Source organism: Suncus etruscus, chromosome 4 (genome assembly GCF_024139225.1).
Source record: "Suncus etruscus isolate mSunEtr1 chromosome 4, mSunEtr1.pri.cur, whole genome shotgun sequence".
NCBI lineage: Eukaryota > Metazoa > Chordata > Mammalia > Eulipotyphla > Soricidae > Suncus > Suncus etruscus.
This window is the reverse complement of record NC_064851.1, coordinates 52,216,145-52,237,948: the sequence shown is the minus strand read 5'-3', so window position 1 is coordinate 52,237,948 and position 21,804 is coordinate 52,216,145. Positions and strand designations below refer to the sequence as shown.

Sequence of the window (21,804 nt, the reverse complement as noted above, 5' to 3'; positions counted from 1 at the left end):
TGCCTTGCCCAGTTTGAATCCCAGCATTACACATGGTTCTCCTAAACACCTGAATACCTCCAGGAATAATTCCTGAGCAGAAAGCCAGGAGTAGTTTCTGAGCACTGCATGTGTGGCTCCAAATAAAACTTGGTTTTTGGTTTTTGGGTCATACCTGTTGGCACTCAGGGCTTACTTCTGGCTCTGCACTCAGAAATTGCCCGGCAGGCATGGGGGACCATCTGGGATATTGGGATTCAAACCACTGTCTGTCCTGGATCTGGATCGGCTGCGTGCAAAGCAAAAACGCCCTACTGCTGTGCTATCTCTCTGGTCCCCAAAATAATATTTTTAATATGACACAGGTTTCAAATTAGTGGCTCCAAAAAGTGCACCATTCTCTCCCAAAGAGGAATGAAGCAGTGTTTGGAGGGAGAAAACGCCTTCATTATCAAAAAGAAACACCCAAGCTCCTGACATTTTTTAAAATAAAAGATGCCTATATTGAAAGATAGGACAGATATACAGTGGGGAGTGAGCTTGCCCTGAATGCAGCTGGTCTGAGTTTGATCCCAGCATCCCATATGATTCCCCCAGCACTGCCAGGAGCAAGCCAGAATAACTAATGAGCATCACCAACATCTGAACAAATTCTAGTGGGTGTGTGTGTGGGTGGGGGGTATATTCTTTGAAGTAGCTCATCATGTGCACCAATGCACAAATTTAAGCAACACACAGAAAATAAAGTATCCTTGGGGTTGGGACAATAGTACAATGGGTAGGACACTAGCCTTGCACTTATCCAAGGTTCCTTCCCCAGCACCCCATTTAGTCTCCTGAGACCCTGAGCCTTGCTAAGAGTGATCCCTGAGCATAGAATCAGGAGTAATAAGATCTAAGCACTGTCAACTGTGGTAAAAAAAAAAAAAAAAAAAAAAAGTTTGCTTTTCTATTTCTCCTTAAAGTTTGCCTTCAATGCAACTGTCTAATAATTTAGGTCAGGTAAAGAAAAGCAAAATATAACCTACCTATCAGTGGTTCCTGTTTCCTTAGAATTACCCATAAAATATATAACCCAAATAAGAAAAATTTAACAAGCACCTAACATAATGAACCATTTATAAAATGGTTCCTGCCTGTGGGGGCTTCTGGTACACTTCCTGAACTGAAATTACCTCAATCACTTCAACTACAAAATCTACAATCATAAAATCATAAAATGTAATAAAACCTGCTTAAATTTTAAGTTGTAAAAGTAAGTTTTCCTGCTCCATGTTATTTTAAATCAAATATTGACAATCACAAAATCTCACTAACTAGAAATTCATCACTATAACTTTTTGAAAAGTTGGCAAAATATATTTCAAAGGGATAGCCTAGTTGTGGCCAGAATCATAATATTAAGCTCTATTATAATTACTTTCTTAATTTAACACTCCTATAAATTTTTAAATAAACAATGAACCAGATGCTTCAATGAGTAACTAGTTCTGCCACACTACCTTATACATTCTCAAAGCAATCAACTAGGAATGCAAAGTACACAGAGAATGTGAGGTACTGTTTAATGAGCACTTCTAACATGGTGAATTTGCATGCATGCAAAGACCAACACAAAAAAGAACTTACCAACTTAACAGCCTCTTGAGCTGCTTCCTTTGTACAAAAAGTGACAAACGCATAACCTCTATTGAGACCAGTAAGTGGATCCATCATTAAACGAAGATCCCATATAGGTCCAGCTTTTTCAAACAATGGAACAAGTTCATCCTCAAATAGATCTCTTGGGATCTTTCCCACAAATATCTGTAAATTAAACGACATAAAAACCATGGAAAGTTTCTTTAGGATACCAGATACCTGTGTATTTACTAAAGAAGATACAAGTTTTTAGTTTCTTTACCTCAGTGCCAACAGAAGGCTGCTGACCTGAATAAACGGAATCTGGAGGTGGTCCCCCATACTTCCTCTGTCCAGTAGTCACATCAAGTGTGTAGCCTGTTCTTTCCAAGAGTGCCTTCAAGAGTTCAAATGTCATTAATACTTTTAATTCATAAGATTGCACAGATCACTTAGCAGTTAAAAACGTTATTTAAGAATTGAAGCAATAGTACAAGTAGGGTGTTCGACTTTGTCATGTTGACCCGAGTTCAATCCCCATCTTCCTATATGGTCCTGAGTACCACCAAGAGAAATTCCTGAGGTGGAGCCAGAGAGGTGGCACTAGAGGCAAGGTGTCAGCCTTGCAAGCTTGCTAGCGTAGGATGGACTGCGGTTCGATCCCCCAGCGTCCTATATGGTCCTCCCAGCTAGGAACGATTCCTGAGCTCATAGCCAGGAGTAACCCCTGAGTGTCACCAGGTGTGGCTCAAAAACCAAGAAAATTAATTCCTGAGGTGCAGAGCTATGTAATTTCAGGTATTTTTCTTGGTGGTACTCGGGACCATATAGGGAAAAAACAAACAGGAAAAAAAATACAAAAAACCACCACCTACTACCAAAATCAAACTTGGGACCAAAGTGGTAGTAAAAGAGGTAAACCATGCCTTGCACATGACTGACCTGCCATCCCATAGGATTCCCCTAACCTGCCAGCAGTGATCCCTAAGCATAACTCCTAAGACTTGCTTGCTAGCTATTGCCCACCCCCAATCATTCTTATTTAAATCTTTCCATTTATGTTAGCAAAATTCTCCACATATTTCTGGTATCTTACAATATTTCCTCTTTAATGTCATAGCCCTATTACAGTTCCCTAATGTAATAACTGCTTTTATGAGCCAAGTTTCAAAATACTATTCAAAGTTTTGTATTTGTCCAGTTAATCACGGAGTAGTTCTCTGTAAATAAAAATTCAAATTGACCAACATTTCAAGTTAGGATACAGCTATTCTACTAATAGGTCCTAAAAGCATCTAATGAAGCTAACTCTTAATTCTTTTTAAGGAGGAAATGGGTAAGATACCATTCCAAGGTCTTAATTTTTCTTTTTTCCATTTTTGGGTCACACCCGGCAGCGCTCAGGGGTTAATCCTGGCTCTAAACTCAGAAATCGCTCCAGGGAGGCTCAGGGACCATATGAGATGCCAGGCTTTGAACTACCAACCTTCTGCATGAAAGGCAAACGCCTTACCTCCATGCTATCTCTCCAGCCCCCCAAAGTCTTAAATGTCTTTCCTAACATATTCCCTATAATCCAAAGCTTCTACACAACTCCCCCTCTCCATTTCTGTTAAAAATAAAAATTCACATTTCTTCAAGTCCAGGAACTTAGATCTACAGAGGGGGAAAAAAAAAACACAGCAATCACTTGTTTGACATCCAAGTACCAGGTTTCACAGGATATGCATGTAAAAACTGCACTGCAGTTTTACAAAACACCAGTGTAACAAAAAGTGCATCTGCCTTATATACAGCTAAGCCAGGTTTGATATAACCCCCTACTGGTCTTCCCAAGCTCACCAGGAGTGATCTGAGTACAGAGGCAGGAATAAGTCCTGAGCATTGCCAATTGTGGCCCACAACCAAATAAAACAAACCAAGAAATCCCTATACATTTTAGTTCTTTGCTGCTATTCCTAACATTTGTTGAAGGGCACAACACCAGCATAGTAAAAAAGATACAGCTCAAATCTAGAGCCAAAGAGCTAGTGTGGGGGCACAAGAGGTAGGGCCTTGCATGCACTAACATAGGAAAGACAGAGGTTCAATCCCTGGTGTCCCATATGGTTCCCTAAGCTAGGAGCAATTTCTGGGTGCATAGCCAGGAGTAACCCCAGAGTGTCACTGGGTGTGCCCCCCCCCCCCAAAAAAAAAGAGAGAGCTAGTGTGTATATGCCTTGCATACTGGAGCTTTAGTTTGGTTTCTGGCACCACAAGATCCCAGAGGATCCTGGGGGAAAGGACAACCACCAAGCAGGGAGTAGCCTAAAAACCAATGGAAATGGTCCAAAAGGAAAACAAAAAAACCTAAAACCTGTACGTGCATACTAAATTAAATGGAAAATCCAATTTCTTTTTCATATGTAACACTGTGATAGCTACCAAAATAACTCCACCTCTTATGCCAATCCCTTAAGACAAAGAACATATTCCCAGTAAACATCCTATAAATATATCCACAGGAGCTGGAGCAATATTAGTGAGTAGGATGCTTGCATGCAGCCCACCCAGGTTGGCATCTAATATGGTCTCCCAATCTTCCAGGAGTAATGCCTAAGTGCACAGGCTGAACAATGTTGGGTGTGGCCCAAAATAAGTGAACAAATAAATTTCTATACCTTCTTGCTACAATGTAGTCACACTAAAGCTTGAAAACTATACCCAAGGTAAAACTGAAAAATCACAAAACATTTTTAAAGATATGCCTTATAAAAATCTTGCTTTTGGGGGCCAGAGAGATAGCATGGAGGTAAGGCGTTTGCCTTTCATGTAGGAGGTCATCCCATATGGTCCTCCGTGCTTGTCAGGAGCAATTTCTGAGCCTGGAGCCTGGAATAACCCCTGAGCACTGCCGGGTGTGACCCAAAAACCACCAAAAAAAAAAAAAATCTTGCTTTTGTAAAAATTACAAGCATGACAACCATACAAGCAACTATACTAATCACAGATGAAAAACGCCTCTCCACCCAACTGCTGACTCTTACCTCACCTGCTATACTATCTACTGTTGTTCTAGTCTCTAAAAATAGCTTTATAACTTTATTTTCTATTAACTAAAAAAGCTCAACATAGGGGACCAGCTACAGAACAACAGGTAGGACATTTGCCTTGCATGCATCTGACCCAGTTTTTGATTCACACTAAATCCGGCATCCCTTATGGTCCCCCATGCCTGCCCAGATTCAACCCAATACCACATGGTCCCAGAGCACACACTAAGCCCAGAGAAAAGCATCCAAGCAAAGCTTAAGGCCATATACCCAAGGACCTTTAAAAATACAAAATAATTTCATTGCCTGTTGTCTCCTCATATGTACCTCTGCGGTAATCAATTTTATTTTTAAAAGTTTTTAAAGATAAACAAATTAGATGATTTGCTAAACTTCTGAGAGCTTGAAAATCTTAAAACCATCTGCTAGCTAAATGTATTCACTCCTCAATTATAAGGCAGACAAATCAAACCTCCCCTTTTGGTTCTAGTCCTAACCTAAACTTGTGAGTTTAGTAAAAACAAAAACATGTATCAAGAGCATAGATTCAAATATTAGCTAATAAACCAGAAAACTTGGTAAAAAAAAAAAAATTCAAAAGCCAGATACTTTTCAAAAAAAAGTAACTATTAAAGCTTATTTTTAAATTACCTCACTGTCTTTAAGATAAAGCAAAAACCATGGGATCTGAGTGATAGCACAAAGGGAAGGCCAATTGCCTTGCACATAACCGACCCAGGTTTTTTGGATCTCGGGGACCCCATATAGTCCCACACCTACCAGAAGCAATTTCTGAGTAATTCCTGAGAGAGGACAGTGGACCAAAAACCAAAAGCAAACAAAAACACCACACCAATTTCACACCCAACAAACATCTACCAAAACTAGACCATCAAAGAAGTAATTTTAAGGGGTGGATATAGGATGCCTTGCACAAGACTGATCCAGGTTTTTTTCCCTGCATCCCATATGGTCACCTAGCACCACCAGAAGTAACCCAGAGCATTAGCCAACCAACCATCTCACAAAATAAAATTTAAAAAAAGAAAAAGTTACAACTAAAGGGAATTTTTAAAAAGAAAATTAAGACATACCTTAATTTTTGCCTCATCTGGTCCTTTGCTAGAATCTGCTACTTTGGTCCCCTGTTTTTCTCTCTGCCTATAAGTCTTCATGACTCCACATAAAAAGGCACTTTTGTTCTGTAAAGAATTTTCAAGTATTTAATGATCATCGCATCTGTGTCATATTTAAAAAACTTTAAATTAAGTCCAAATAATTTTTCTTTCTTTATATTGGCATTAAGGTTACCTGAACATGAGAGAGATCACTGTCTTTGAATTGCTGAAGAACTGCCAGTGCGCCGTCCTCATTGAATTCTTTTAAAGCTTCTATAGCTCTTTCATCTAAATCACTATGTGCAACCAGCCCTAGAGAAGAAAATACTTCAATTAGTTTTTAGCTTTTTGAAAATGTTTTTGTGTGCCACTAAGTATCCTCCCATTCACCTTTATCATCTGTAAAAACACATACTTTAGCCATTCCAAACTGCATTTTGATGCTACATAAGGCCTCTCAACCACACCTACACATTGAATCAACTTCTTTCCTAGCCTGTTCTGGGTCTAAATCAGATAATTCTGAATACTAAACATATACAATAAATCTAATCTATGAGCTTACAAATTCTCAAATCAACCGACAAATACCAAGAATGACAACTAAACCTCTGGTCAATTTCAATACCACTATAAAAGCAACAGCCACACCAAGACCGACCACACCAAGTCTACAATTACCAAATGATATGACAAGAATCCTATTATAAAAATACCCCCAAAAAGTCACATGGCCCGTTCCCAACGTTTAGCAGCTGTTGCCACCATCATTGACTTCTCCACCTGTCCAGCCAGCCACTACTCCCTAACCTTTTTTTCTTCCCTCCCTTCCTACGTCACCTCTAATCCACAGTCGTGCAAGGCAGAACTCAGTTCCCACTTAATTGGAAACCACAAAAAGTTGCTATTTTAGCTCAAAGCCAGAAAAAAGTCCAATAGAAAAAAATTTCATGAAATGCTTTTGCAAGTGTTAGTTCTTACCTGCAACGTAAATTTCATCTAGTTTTTCAGCAACTTTCTGTGGTAAACCAGCATCAAGCAATGTCTGAAAATTTTCTGAATGGATAACTGCGGAAGTAGTATCCATGGGCTCTTCAGTACCATTTCCATTAACATGTTCTGTAGCCATGTTTCCAGAGATCTGTTCAAACGCAATAAGCAAAATTAAACTAGGGTCTGCAAAAACAAAAACAAAACAAAAAACAAAAAGCAAAACACCAGTGGCGGAGAAGGTTCGAGCCCCACTCTTGCCTTCCTCTGCCTGCCGGGAAGCACCACGTAACAGCTGCAGCAGCCAGCAGCCTGAGCCTGGGCCGGGGCCGCCCTTCCGAAGCCTCACACTCGCACACTCGAGTCCCTAGTAGTGCCTCGCCAGCCAAGCCCGCTCCGGAGCGCCCGGGGCCGAGGGGGGGCGGCCTCCTTCCCTGGGCACCTGCCTGACTCACCTGCTCACTCACACTCCCTAAGTGGTAAAGGAAGCGGCCGCACCAATGGAGCCCGCACGGGCACTCGGGCCGCCCCAAAAAAGGAGCCCGCGGGGGGGATCGCCGGCTGCAAGAGCACGGCCGGACGGCCACGCGGCTCTGGCCCGCTCCCACGCGGGGCCCATCGCCGCCGCCGCCGCGAAGGCAGAACAAAAGCGCTCACGCGAGCCGCCTTCCCACCGCCGACGCCTCCACTCCACGCCGCGCCGCCCGGCACCCCCGCGCCCGCCCCCGGCGCCGCGCCCGCCGCGGCGGCCTCGCCCACCGCGGCGGCGCCCGGGACGGAGCCCCGCTGCCAGCGAACACGTGCTCGGCCGCCTTCACACGCCCGACAACTTCCTCGCACCGCCGCCAGACCGCCGAGCGCCGGCCGCCGGAGCCCCGAGCCCAGCCCAGCGCAGCAAGAGCGGCGGCGGCCAGGCGCCAAGCCCGCGCCCGCGCCCGCGCCCGCGCCGCCCACCCGGCCCGCGACACGCGGCTGCCTCCGCCCCGCGCCCACCCGGAGCGGGACGGCCGGCCACAGCGCCCCCCGCGCGGCCCCACGAGGGCTCTCCGCCCACTCCCGCGCCGGCCGCGGCTGCACCCACGCCGGCGGCGCAGACAAAGCCCGGGCGGCGCGGCACATGGAGGCCGGAGGAAGTGGCGGCCGCGCGGGCCGCGGCCTACTCCACGCCGCGCCGCGCCGCGCCTCGCCGGCAGCCCGTCAACGTGCGCCGCGCCTCGCCTCTCCTCTCCCCGCCTCGCCTCTCTCCGCCTCGCCTCGCCTCGCCTCGCCTCTCCCCGCCTCGCCTGTCGCCCGCCTCGGAATCCATTTTCCAGAGAAGCCACCGGCTTCGGCCGAGCCGCCTCGTCGCCCCCCCACGCGCACGCCGCCAGCCCCAATGTCACGGCGCTCCCCGTCCGCGCCCTCCCGCCCGGCCCGGGCCCCCGCGGCCGTCGCCTACCTCCCCGTCGGGCTGCGGCCGAGGAATCGTGTCCGAGGAGCCGGGGCTGTGGGCGACGCGTGCTCGCGGCGCCCTGTGTCCGGCGCGAGTGGAGCTGTTGTAAAATGGCGGCCGAAGCTCACGCCGCTGGCAGCAAACCCGATCCAGTTCCACTCGCCTCCGAGCGCGCTCCCGGTGCGCGCGCGCCCCCGCCGCCCCCCCCCCCCGCGCCTCGCGCCCGCCCTCCGAGCGCGTCCGCCGCTCGCTCCCTCGGTCCCGCTCCCGCACGCTCACTCGCTCCCCGGCCCGCTCTCCCCCGGCTCGGCCCTCCTCCGGCCCCGCCTTCGCCCCTCCGTCGCCGCAGCCTCCCGGCCTCCTGCTCTAGGCCTGCCCCGGCCCCCTCTCTGCCTTCCTCAGCCTCCCCCGCCGCGGCCGCCTCGGCGCGACACGCCCGCCTCCGCCCGCCCCGCTCCGGCTGCGCACGCGGCCGCGCTCTCTCCCGCCTCCAGCCCGACTCGCGGCCCCTTCGCTCCCTCGGCCCCGGCCCTCAGCCCCAGCCGACTCGGCGGCTCTTTCTCTCTCCCGCGCCGACGTGCCGACGTAGCCACGCCGCAGGACGCGCGCCCGCGGCCCCGCCCCCGGACGCCGCCGCCCGAGCCCCCGCCCCGCCTGGCCCCGCCCTTCCGCTCGCGCGGCCGGGCCCGCCCCGCCCCTTCCCGTCCCGACACTCCCCCCGGCGCTCGCGAGGCGAGGCGAGGCGAGGCGAGTTAGGCGAGGCTCAGCGGGCAGGGCCCGGCCCACTCGCTCTCCTTTGTCAGGAGACTGGCAGCTCCCCACAGCCCGGCCCGCGCCACCCCCACTGCGGGCAGCCCCACGCGCACGCCGCCCCCCGCGCACCCCGTCCCGGGCCCTCGCGGGGAACCCCGCAGTCCGTCCGAGCGCCCTGGGGTGGGGTCCGCCCACCCACTCACTCACCGGCTCGAGCCTCGCGCGCGGGGCTCTGCAGCCACGCGCGGAGCCTCCCCTCGCAGGCGCTGGTCCACGCCGCCGCCGCCTGGCACAGTCGGCGCTCGGCTGGCTCGGGGAGCTGCAGGCGCACGTGTCCCCCGGGGCGGAGCGAGGCAGACAATAGGGCGGCGAGGGAGGGGCCGGCGCGGGACCCACAGGGACCTCTGGTCCACCTGGCCGGCCACGCTCGGCCGGCTCCCGTCCCCGGCGCTTAATTGCACAATAGCACCTCGAGGTGGTGCGGTGGGGGTGTCGCCGGGCGGCAGCCAATTTGCAGGGGCCCAGGGGTGGGGGGGGGGGGATTTACTGGGTCGCAAAGCCTTGCCCGGCTGTTCTCCAGAGGCAGAGAGAGGGCTGATCCCTCCCCTCGCCTCGCCTCGCCCGGGAGGGAGCTGCCACCCCGGGAAAGGAAAAGCACCCCACGTCATGCGACAGAGGGTTGTGCAATGCCCACCCCCACCCTTGGCCTTTTGAACAGTTGGAGCAATTTGAAGCGGCTCGGGCTGCGTGCGTGGGAAGGAAGAGCCATGCGAAAGAAATGTGTCTCAGTCTCTTTGTCAAATCTAGCCAGGAATCCTTAGGTGGAGAGGCAATTTTCTTTGAGGTCTCTGACTAGGTAATGCCAAAGACCAGACAAAGCTCCACTCAATCCGGGATTCTAAATTTATCCACCGCCGCTAGTGCCCTGTGTGGTGTTAGCGCAGCTTATTTGGACAGAGTTCACCGGCTTCCAAAAGGAGTTTCCAGGCTGACAGACACAGCAGGGCCTGGTGCGAGGGAAAGTTAGGTGGGCCTTCTCCAAAGTTTTGAACCTCCTGTTCAGGTTATCTGTCTTAGGTACACGGATCAAAATAAGAAATTCTTGGCTGAACTGCTATTGAGACAACACCTATCAAACATGTGCTTTCTAAGGTATTCGGCCAGTTCCGACACAAGAATTTCCATAATTTCAGCTTTCTGGAAGAAGGTAATACATCTTTTAAATAAAAAGTAACCATAGGGCCCGGAGAGATAACACAGAGGCCGATCCAGGACCAAAGGTGGTTGGTTCGAATCCCGGTGTCCCTGCCAGGAGCTATTTCTGAGCAGACAGCCAGGAGTAACCCCTGAGTGTTGTGTATGTAAATATTTTAGGGGATTACTGTGTTACTCACCCTAAACTGATTGGTGATTGTGCCCTACCCTAGGGTGTGACCTGGCGTGGCCCAAAAACCAAAAAAAAAAAAAAAGCTTCCAACATATTTTGCTCTATTTCCTTTCTCTTGTTGTGCTGTTCTTTTTGTTGTTGATGCTTTTGGACTCAAGGCTTTCTCCTGTCTCTGTGTTCCTGGACCAAGAACCGTAAGTGGAGCCTTCTGGGTTGGCAGCAAAGGAGGCAAGTGCCATCTCTATAGTCCTATCTCTCCAGCCCTCTAATTCCTTTTTCTAACCAAACCACCAACTGGAGAACATATATCGTGGTGAAGACTCAATATAGGGTGCTTCACTTTTTTTTAAATTTATTTTAAGAGGGAAGAGCAACAGTACAGTAGAGTGGTTAGGGAATTTGCCATGCATATAGTCTTACCCACGACGTTCAGTCACTGGCAGGCTCGCTATATGCTCCCCTGAGCACCACCAGGAGTAATCACTGAACACAGAGCCAGCATTAAGCTCTAAGCACATTTGGATGTTGCCCCCGCCTCCGGAAAAAAAATTTTTTTTAAGTGTGGGCATAAGCAGAAAGCTGCTTGCCTTGCACCCGGCAAACCGGGCTTGATCCTTGGCACCCGGTATGACCCCAGCGCACTACCAGGAGTGATTCCTCGGTACAGTTAGTATATCCTAAGCTCAGTCAGCCATGGTTCAAATAAATAAATAAACAAATAGGCATGAAATGTTATAATCAAAGCAATAGGAAAATAAACAGCCAAGCAAGAGAATTCCTCTCAGAAAAGGGGTAAAGTAAAGTATCTTTTTTAGTTAGTTTTCTTTGAAATTAAGTTACAGTATAAGAGTCATGTTGCACCTGCAGTCCTCTGAGGCTGTGCTCTAAGGGCTCTCTTAGAGGTGTGAAACCCATATCTTCAGCTTGCAAGGCAGAAGAGCTTAACACTGCTTCTTCACCCTCAATAATGCCAAATGAAAAGTTTGGAGCAAGACAGGAACACATAATCTTTGTAAGAGCAGTTCAGTAGTGATATGAGTGTTGAGACAGATTCGAATTAAGATGTGAAGGGAAGAACATAATCTCACATATGAAGCCCTGGGTCTGATCCCTGGCAAGTCAAAAAAAAAGTTATTTCGGGCCCGGAGAGATAGCACAGCGGTGTTTGCCTTGCAAGCAGCCGATCCAGGACCTAAGGTGGTTGGTTCAAATCCCAGTGTCCCATATGGTCCCCCGTGCCTGCCAGGAGCAATTTCTGAGCAGACAGCCAGGAGTAACCCCTTAGCACCGCCGGGTGTGGCCCAAAAACCAAAAAAAAAAAAGTTATTTCTCAGACTTCACCCTCCTAAATAATTTTAATATATTATATATATTTAATTAATGGAATGAAATGGTTTGACACCTTCCCTAGATATTACAGGTAAAAGTCATGTAAATAGCACAAAATTAGGGCAACAACAGGTAGGACAAGGGAGCAGGAAGAAAACAGACCAAAGAAGGTTGAAAAACCCTGACTCAGAGCACATGCCTTGCATGTCTGGTCATGAGTTCAAATCCTGGTGTCAGTACATGCCCGCCACCGTCCTGGTAACTACTGTGTGAGCCAGACAGCTGTCTGCTTCTATGTATCTATAAGCCATTTCAGACTCTACCACAGCAAGGACTGTGAGCATTATAAGGGGTGGGTGCACTGCAACTAAAACATCTGTGGGTACCACTGCCAGGAAGCAGACCATAACAAACAGAAAGGGCATATACATGCCTTCAGTACAGAGCACAGTCCCACTGAACAAGTGTGCAAGCACTGAAACTAAAGGAATACAGTCCTCGGCATGATCACCACAACCTACTATTTTACCCCTGGCAAGCAGCACCACTAAAAATGTGGGAACAATCCCCAGTCATTGCAAAAATGAAGGGAAAGGAGAGGAGAGAGAGAAAATCAATTTAAATTTAATTCTTAGGGAGATAGCATGGAGGTCGTGTTTGCCTTGCATGCAGAAGAACGGTGGTTCAAATCCCGGCATCCCACATGGTCCCTGAGCCTGCCAGGAGCGATCTCTGAGTGTAGAGCCAGGAATAACCCCCTGAGTGTTGCCGGTGTGACCCAAAAACCAAAAAAAAAAAAAAAAAGGCAATTCTCTCTCCCTTTTTTTGGGGAGTGGGGGTAGGGAGGGAAATGGTACACTAGGTAGCTTTCAGTGGCCATTCCTGGCTTTGAGCAAAAGGGTTACCTGAGGACCACATAGGGCACTGGGAATAAAATCCAGGTAGCAGGCAGGCAAGGCAAGCACCTTACATCCTGCACTATCTCTCTGGCCCCTACTTTTATTTTTTTTTTTTTTTTTTTTTTTTTTTTTTTGGTTTTTGGGCCACACCCGGTAACGCTCAGGGGTTACTCCTGGCTATGCGCTCAGAAGTCGCTCCTGGCTTGGGGGACCATATGGGACGCCGGGGGATCGAACCGCGGTCCGTCTCCTAGGCTAGCGCAGGTAAGGCAGGCACCTTACCTCCAGCGCCACCGCCCGGCCCCTACTTTTATTTTTTTAAAGTAATTTTAAGTAATATTTTAAAAAGTATTTTGTTAAGACCTATGACATTTATCTCCCAAACACAAAAATATTTGTGCTAAGTACAAATGTTAGTATATAGAATCAGCCCAAATGCCTAACAGTGGATGTGGTACATATACATTACCTCATGCTATACAGCTATCAGAAAAAGATAAATAATGCAGCTTGCTAAAATATAGATGGAACTGGAGGGTCTTCTGTTATGTGAAGTAAGTCAGAGAGAAAATGGGATGATCTAATTCATCTATGGAACATAGAGAAAGAAGAGAACAGAGTATTCTATACTGAATACAGAAAAAAAGATGGAAATACTTAGAGATGGGCAAAGATTTTAAACAGTGACAACCCCCTGGCCTCTGAATACAAATCAATTGCCAAATGATAGGGAAAGAGGGGGGGGAGCGGGGAACCAAACTTGAGGTGATGAAGGATGGTTATGGGTTTATTATAACTAATGTTTTGTTTGGGGATCACATTTGGTAGTGTTCAGGGCTTACTGCACTCAGGGTTCATTCCTGGTCAACTTGGACCATATGAGGTGCCAGAAGTTGAACCTGGGTCAGTCACTTGCAAGGCAAGTATCCTACCCTCTGTAGAAGAGTCCCTCTAAAAAAGTTTTTAAACACCTTTTAAAAAAATGTTCTTATTTCTTTAAAAAGAAAACTTGAAAAAAATAAATAAATAAAAGAGGAAACTTGAGTGAGCTAGTAGTTGTTTTTAAGAGAGGTGGGGGTTGGGACCAGAGAGATAGCATGGAGGTAAAGTGTTTGCCTTGCATGCAGAAGGTCGTTGGTTCGAATCCCGGCATCCCATATGGTCTCCTGAGCCTGCCAGGAGCAATTTCTGAGCATAAAGGCAGGCGTAATCCCTGAGCACTGTCAGGTGTGGCCCAAAAACAAAAAGAAAAAAGAGAGGTGGGAGTTAAAAGTAAATTCACACTGGTGATGGGATTTCTCTTGGAACTTTGTATACCTGAAACTATAAATCACTTTGTAAATAATAGTGCCTTAATTAAAAACATTATTTTTGAGCCACACCTGACTCTATACTCAGAAATAATTCCTGGCAGGCTCAGGGGACCATATGGGACTCCAGGGACCAAACCCAAGTTGGCTACATGCTAGGCAACTGTGCTATCTTTGTGCCCCCAATAAAATATTGTTAATAAAATAGATGTGGGTTCAAGGATTTTAACTTTTCAAAGCTGTTTCAGTGTTTGATGGGAGAAGCATGTTCAGATATCTGTAGCTAAATTCTAAAAAGAAAGAAAAACTCAATGATGCAGAAAAAAGGGGTTAAAAAATTAAGTTGGGGGCCCGGACAGATAGCACAGCGGTGTTTGCCTTGCAAGCAGCTGATCCAGGACCTAAGGTGGTTGGTTCGAATCCCGGTGTCCCATATGGTCCCCCGTGCCTGCCAGGAGCTATTTCTGAGCAGACAGCCAGGAGTAACCCCAGAGCACCGCTGGGTGTGGCCCAAAAACCAAAAAAAAAAAAAAAAAAATTAAGTTGGGCCTGATCAGTGGCACAGAGGTAAGGTGTTTGTTTGCCTTGCACATGTCTGAGGTCCGATCCCCCAGCGTCCCATATGATCCCCCAAGCCAGAAGCAATTTCTGAGCATAGTCAGGAGTAATCCCTGAGCATCACAGGGTATGCCACCCCCCCTCCCAAATTAAAAAGACTGGATGAGCCGGAGAAATAGCATGGAGATAGGGCATTTGCCTTGCATGCAGGACGGTGGTTTGAATCCTGACATCCCACGTGGTCCACGCACCTGCCAGGAGTGATTTCTGAGCACCGCTGGGTGTGACTCAAAAAAAAACAACAAAATAACAACAATAAAGTGAGGCTGGAGATAGTACAGCAGGTAAGGTGCTTGCATTGCAGATACGATCTCCATCATGCTATATGGTCCCCGAGCACCAAGAATAATTCCCGATTAAAGACCGAGGGGTGGGGGGAGGGAAGTCAGGGGTAACCTCTGAGCATCACTGGGCATGACCCCAAATTTAATAGTAAAATAATTATTATTTATTGGTTTAGGGCCACTCCCAGTGGAGCTCAAAAGATCATTCTTGCCCATGCTGGGTTGGTTCACATGCAAGACAAATGTTTTAACCTCTTTCCAGTTTCAGGAATTAGGTTTTAAAAATGAAAAAAATAGATGAGAGGGATTCCTACAAATAGATATGGAGAGGCCAACAGAAATAGAGCAAATATTTAGAGATGGGCAAAAGTACTCTTAAGAAAAACTTGGGCCTAGAGAGATAGCACAGTGGTGTTTGCCTTGCAAGCAGCCAATCCAGGACCAAAGGTGGTTGGTTGGAATCCCGGTGTCCCATATGGTCCCCCGTGCCTGCCAGGAGCTATTTCTGAGCAGACAGCCAGGAGTAACCCCTGAGCACCGCTGGGTGTGCCCTCCCCCCAAAAAAAAGAAAGAAAAACCATACAGAGTAAGAGGAAATCGTTTGAGAGCTGAAGCAATATCACAGTGGGTAGGGTGTTTGTCTTGCATGCAGCAAACCCAAGTTCAGTTCCCAGAATTCCAGATATATGGTATCCCAAACACTGCCAGGAATGACCCCTGTACAGAGCCAGGAGTAATCCCTGAATACCACCAATGTGGCCTAAAAATTATTTAAAAAAAACAAGTTTGAGGGGCCAGTGGGGTGGTGCCAGGTAAGGTGTCTGTCTTGCAAGCGCTAGCCAAGGAAGGACCGCTGTTTGATCCCCAGCGTCCCATATGGTCCCTCCAAGCCAGGGGCAATTTCTGAGCCTTTAGCCAGGAGTAACCCCTGTGCATCAAATGGGTGTGGCCCAAAAAAAAAAACAAGTTTGAGGAGCTGAAGTGGTTGCATAGTGGTAGGGCACCAAGATGAATGCAGGTTCGATCCCCAGCATCCCATATGGTCCCCCAAGTCAGGAGCAATTTCTGAGGCCAAGGCAGTGTGCTCCCAAACATTCCTGCTTTCCGAAGTTCCTGAATACTGACTGGTCAACCCATCCATCATTCAGTGTCTTTCCTCTTCCCCCAAGGTCCTTCCTGGAGAGATTCAGAGGAACCCATCACTGTGGGTCTTTCTCACTGTACATTCAGTCACCTATGGCCCTTCTACAATCTCCTCTATTGTGTATCCTTAAGTAGTATTCTTTTTTCACCTCTAGTGCTAGGTAATGAACCCAGGATCTCATGTATGCAACACAGGAATCCTATCACTGAGCCCCAGGCCCACCTCTAATGCAATATTCTTTATTTGGTTAGAATAAACTTCTTATATGTATACTTAGTAAGTAGTTGAAAGATCACAAAAATGAGGGGACACAGCGTATAGGTTTGCCTCGCATGCAGCTGACCCGGGTTTCACTCCCAGCATGCCATATGGTCCCCGGATCCTGCAGGATTAAGAGTGCAGAGCCTGGGCCCAGAGAGATAGTACAGCGGCATTTGCCTTGCAAGCAGCCAATCCAGGACCAAAGGTGGTTGGTTGGAATCCCGGTGTCCCATATGGTCCCCCGTGCCTGCCAGGAGCTATTTCTGAGCAGACAGCCAGGAGTAACCCCTGAGCACCGCCAGGTGTGGCCCAAAAACAAAACAAAGAGAGCAGAGCCAGGTATGGTCCAAAAACCACCCCCCACACCCACACAATAACTGGATCACAAAATCAAGTAAAAACTAATCCTGGGCCCGGAGAGATAGCGGAGAGATAGCACAGGGGGCGTTTGCCTTGCAAGCAGCCAGTCCAGGATCAAAGGTGGCTGGTTCGAATCCCTTGTGTCCCATATGGTCCCCCGTGCCTGCCAGGAGCTATTTCTGAGCCGACAGCCAGGAGTAACCCCTGAGCACCGCCGGGTGTGGCCCAAAAACCAAAAAAAAAAAAAAAACAAAAAAACAAAAAAACAAAAAAACAAAAAAAATCCTGGGGCCCGGCGGTGGCGCAAAGAGGTAAGGTGCCTGCCTTGCCTGCGCTAGCCTTGGACGGACCGCGGTTCGATCCCCCCGTGTCCCATATGGTCCCCCAAGCCAGGAGCGACTTCTGAGCGCATAGCCAGGAGTAACCCCTGAGCGTTACCGGGTGTGGCCCAAAAACCAAAAAAAAAAAAAAAAAATCCTAAAGCTGATTAGATGATTTTATGTTCATAATAGTTTTACACCAAATTTTATTTTAGAGTTCTTAAAGGGGGGGCCATTCCCAGGGGTGTTCAGGGCTACTTCTAGCTCTGCCCAGGGATCACGCCTAATGACACCTATGGGGAACATGTGATGCTAGGGATTGAACCCAGGTTGGCTGCATGCAAGGAAAGTACCCCCTACTCTGTACTATTATTTCAGCCTATTTTTGTTTTTTTCTTTTTAGCCTTTTGGGCCACCTCTAGCAGTTCTTAGGGGTTAATTCTGGCTCTGAACAAAATTATTCCTGGCAGGCTAGGGGACTATATGGGAATCCAGGAATAGAACCCAGATTGGCCACATGCAAGGCAAACACTACCTCGTTATTGCTCAGGCCTCAACAGTTCTATTTTTGTTTGGGAGCCACACCGAGCAGTACTTGAAGGCTCTAGTCAGAGATCCCTCCTGATGAGGCTCAGGGAGTCCTATGGGGTGTTAGGAATTGAATCCAGACTATTTACATATTTACATATATTAAAAAAGGTAAATCAAAGAAAGACCTTCCTATACTCTGGCCGCATGCACTTTTTAGGGAAGTTATGGGGCCACACCCAATGATCCTCAGGGATTTCTAATGGCTCTCACAAAGCAACTGCTCTTGGCTTTAGGCACAGAATTCAGGTTGGCTGCATGCAAGGCAAACACCCTACCCACTGTGCTATCACTCTGGCCCCATCTCCATGAACTTTACTATTCATTATATGCTAATAAAAACCGAAGTCAATAAGTGTAAAATGGAAGTAAAAAAGTAAGGAATAGGGCCCGGAGAGATAGCACAGCGGTGTTTGCCTTGCAAGCAGCCGATCCAGGACCAAAGGTGGTTGGTTCGAATCCCGGTGTCCCATATGGTCCCCCGTGCCTGCCAGGAGCTATTTCTGAGCAGACAGCCAGGAGTAACCCCTGAGCACCGCTGGGTGTGGCCCAAAAACCAAAAAAAAAAAAAAAAATTGATCAGACTTATTGGGCCTGAAAAGTTCTGAAAAAAAAAAAAAAAGTAAGGAATAGCAGTGATAGGACATTTGCCTTGCAAGTGGCTGACCCAGGACCTGGGTTCAATCCCCAGAGTCCCATAAGGTCCACCAAGCCAGTAGCTATTTCTGAGCTGCAGAGCCAATGCCTGTGGCCCAAAAACCAAAAAGTGAGGAATAGGGGCTGGCCCAAACCTGTCTATGTGCTATACTACTTAATATCCTCCAGTTCAAAGTGATGCGTATATTTTTTCCTCTAGATTCTATTATATTCATGTATCTCACATAAACCATTACATAGCCTGATTTTGTAAGTATACTGAAGTAAGCATGACAGCAGGAAAGATAAGGGTGTATCATTACTTAAGAGGCTGAGGTTGTAAACACGTAAAGGACCAACAAAACAGCCAGGTAATAAAGTAATTACCATTAGATTTCTTGTATACCAGCAGTATGTTCATGATATAAAGACTTCAGATTCACAAAAATGACTTCATGCACATATATAGCATAATATGTAAAGAAAATACCGAAAAACTCTTACAAATATTTTATTACTTTATTGAAACATCAAGGTTCAGTTGCTGAAAATACATTTTGAACATTCTATGTTCAAACACCAATCACACCAGCAGTGTAAAAGTCCCTTCCTGGATTTCCACTCACTCCCCAAGCTTGCCCCCTTGCAGGCACAAAAGAATTACATTATACTGCTGCCTCAGTTAACAGGTAATGGAATTTTAAAAACACAGCAAAATTGTGAAAATTATCTCACAATGAGGTCATTAAATCATGCTAGTTTTTTTGTTTATAACATTAGGTGTGTTCCTATTGGGCGAACAATTGAAAAATTTGGAGCAGTTTGTGTGGTCAAATATGTAGCTACTTGTTCTGCATTCCAAGCTGTGGCTGAAACAGCAGCTGTAGGGGCTGGGTTATGGCTGCCAGGCCTCAAGTACAAAAAGGTGTTGCAGTATCCATTCCCTGACAAAACTCTGGTGACCTCAGCCCAAATAATGGCATGTTTTGATCAGTAGAAGTCTCTTAAGAGGTAAGTAGTAAAGTAGGCTGTGGATACAGGTGCTGAGATTTTAGCACCTTAAGAACTTCACCTGTCCTCCCTTCCTGAGTGCTTACTTTCAGTTACAAGGCATGTACCCATGGTTTTTAGCAGCCTGGTTTATATTTCAAGAATGGTGCTGACCAATGAGTGGACATAGCCAATCCAGGAGGAACCTTGGTTTGATCCCAGTGTCCCATACAGTCCTTTGAACCAGGAATAATTTCTGAGCACATAGCACACACAGGGTGTGTCCCAAAAAGCAACAACAAAAAAAAAAAAGACTATTAAAGCTGGAAAAAGTTCCAAGAGCTGAAGTGCATACTTTGGAAACACAAACAAGGCCATAATTTGATTCCCAGTATTGTAGTCCCCTAGAAAAAAAAAAATCACTAGGTGTTTCACCAATCATATACATTAAATTTAAAAGGGTGCAATAACAGCTTGCCTTAAATTAAGTAGACTGAATGTATAGTAATACACTAAAATGGGTATAGGATGGGCCTTTGCAGATTAAGCCTCATTGATATGGTCCCCTAAATAAGTAGGGAAGAATACCAGGCTTAAGAATCTTGTGCAGGGCCCGGAGAGATAGCACAGCGGTGTTTGCCTTGCAAGCAGCCGATCCAGGACCAAAGGTGGTTGGTTCGAATCCCGGTGTCCCATATGGTCCCCCGTGCCTGCCAGGAGCTATTTCTGAGCAGACAGCCAGGAGTAACCCCAGAGCACCGCTGGGTGTGGCCCAAAAACCAAAAAAAAAAAAAAGAATCTTGTGCAAGGACTCATTATGGGTAAGGGAACATGAGTCTTTCATAAAATGGAAGAAAATTCACTGTGACTAGTACAAAGGCTTGGAAAATACTGCAAGATGTTACCTAAGAGGTAATTTATAGTAAGTAGGCTTTAAATACAATCTGGAATTAATGCTTGTCTGGCCAGTTTATCTTTCATGACTATTCTAAAATACATAGGTGGATTTGGTGACAATGTTTTTCCACATCCAAAATCTTTCATTTCCTAGCCAATGTTACTTTTGGGGGCTTGAAGCCATAATATAGCATATAGGGCACTAGGTCTTGCACAGACAACCTAGGTTATTCCCTGCAACCACACCACTGTGGCCCTGCCATGAGTGAGCCCTGAGCAGGACTGTGTGCTCTACTTTTTTGCTGGGTCACACTCAATTCTCTGGAGCTCAGGGACCTACATGTGGTGCTGAGGAATGACTGTTATTGGGAGCATGCAGATAAGTGCATTAACCCTTGTACTATCTCTCTGGTCTTTTTTATAAGTATTAAAAAGTACTTGGGTATCAGGAAATCCCTCCAGGCAGGGCTGCAGAGACCACATAGTGGAAACACAAAGCCCTCAATACTGCTGGGCTTGGCCCAAAATAGCAATGAGAAAAATACATAAAATAAAAATACATAGGTGTCACGTGTAAGTCATTAACACCAGTCTCCCAACACCAATCAAAGCTGTTGTAAAGCCAGAAGTAATTTCTCCTGAGCACTATCTCCAAAAATAGGATCAGAGATACAGCACTTTGCCTGCAGCCTACCCCTTTTGGAATCCCATATACACCACACATTTCTACTAATCACTAAGAGCTAGAAAGTCCCTTAACACTGTATGCATAAATATACTAGATTTTAACAAAGAACACAACTCTATCCCTTACTGTACAATTAGTCTCTGTGGTTCAAAATAAGGATTTAAAATACTAGTGACCATCCTAACTTTTTCTGTTCACTTGTATAGATCAAGTAGCATAGAGAACCCCATAAGTTACCTATTTCAGAACTGGAATGCATTAAGTTTGAGGGGCTCTGGGGGCTCTGGAATTACTCCTGGCAGGTCTGGGGACCATATGGGATGCAGGGTAACAAACTAGGTGCCCACATACAAGGTAAACAGTCACTCCAATCCCTGTAACGTTCTTTAAAAGATAATCCTTCAGCTACAACTGGCTGTGTTCAGAGCTTAATGTTGGCTGTTCATATTCCAGGCTCACTCCTGATGACTATATGGACCATGGGGATCAAAACAAACCCAGAACCAAATCTACTGAATCTTTTCAGTTCCCATTAAAATGTTTCTGAGTGGGGCTGGATGGTAGGGCCTTTGCAGCACGCACTAACCTAGGACAGACCGCAGTTCAATCCCCCAGCGTCAAGCCAGGAACAATTTCCGAGTACACAGCCAGAAGTAACAACCCCTGAGCATCACCATTGTGGCCCAAAAAAACTTTTTTTTTTTCAAATAAATTTAGAGGTCAGAGAGATAGCACAGCAATGGGGGGTTTGCCTTGCATTTGGCCAACTTAACTCGTCAAGGGCCTTAAGTCCTGGCATCCCATGTTCCCCCCCCCCACTGCCTGCCAGTAGAAGAATCAGGTGTAATTCCTGAGCGCTGCCAGGTGTAGCCAAAAAAACAAATATCTAAATATTAAAAAGAACTTTATGGGCTGGAGAAAGAGCATGGAGATAGGGTGTTTGCCTTGCATGCAGAAGGCCGGTGGTTGGAATCCTGGCACCCCATGTAGATCCCACTCCAGCCTGCCAGGAGCTATTTCTGAGCATAGAGCCAGGATTAACACATATGCAGCTGGATGTGACCCAAACCCCCTCATAAAACGAAAATTGTAAGATATAAGATAATTAGGGATTAGAAAGGTAGGGTGTTTGCGTTGTACACAGTAGGCCAAAAACAAGAGATCCTCAC

General features: G+C 46.8%; 1 protein-coding gene across 7 annotated transcripts in view; it reads right to left on the bottom strand.

Moving 5' to 3' along the window:
- The window catches only part of SYNCRIP (synaptotagmin binding cytoplasmic RNA interacting protein), a 34,601-nt gene extending 26,238 nt beyond the window's left edge, over nt 1-8,363 (bottom strand). For 4 of the 7 annotated variants that reach the window (XM_049772226.1, XM_049772227.1, XM_049772228.1 and 1 more), the window contains exons 1-6: nt 8,178-8,314; nt 6,731-6,890; nt 5,943-6,061; nt 5,726-5,833; nt 1,883-1,996; nt 1,609-1,785 (exon numbers count right to left, since the gene is read on the bottom strand). In XM_049772226.1, the coding sequence (XP_049628183.1) occupies nt 1,609-1,785; nt 1,883-1,996; nt 5,726-5,833; nt 5,943-6,061; nt 6,731-6,878 (666 nt within the window). In that variant the 5' untranslated portion in view covers nt 6,879-6,890; nt 8,178-8,314. Of the gene's footprint in view, nt 1-1,608; nt 1,786-1,882; nt 1,997-5,725; nt 5,834-5,942; nt 6,062-6,730; nt 6,891-8,177 lie in introns of all 7 variants that reach the window. The other 3 variants (XM_049772232.1, XM_049772233.1, XM_049772230.1) reach the window with 2 other exon arrangements.
- Between the last annotated feature and the right edge of the window lie 13,441 nt (nt 8,364-21,804).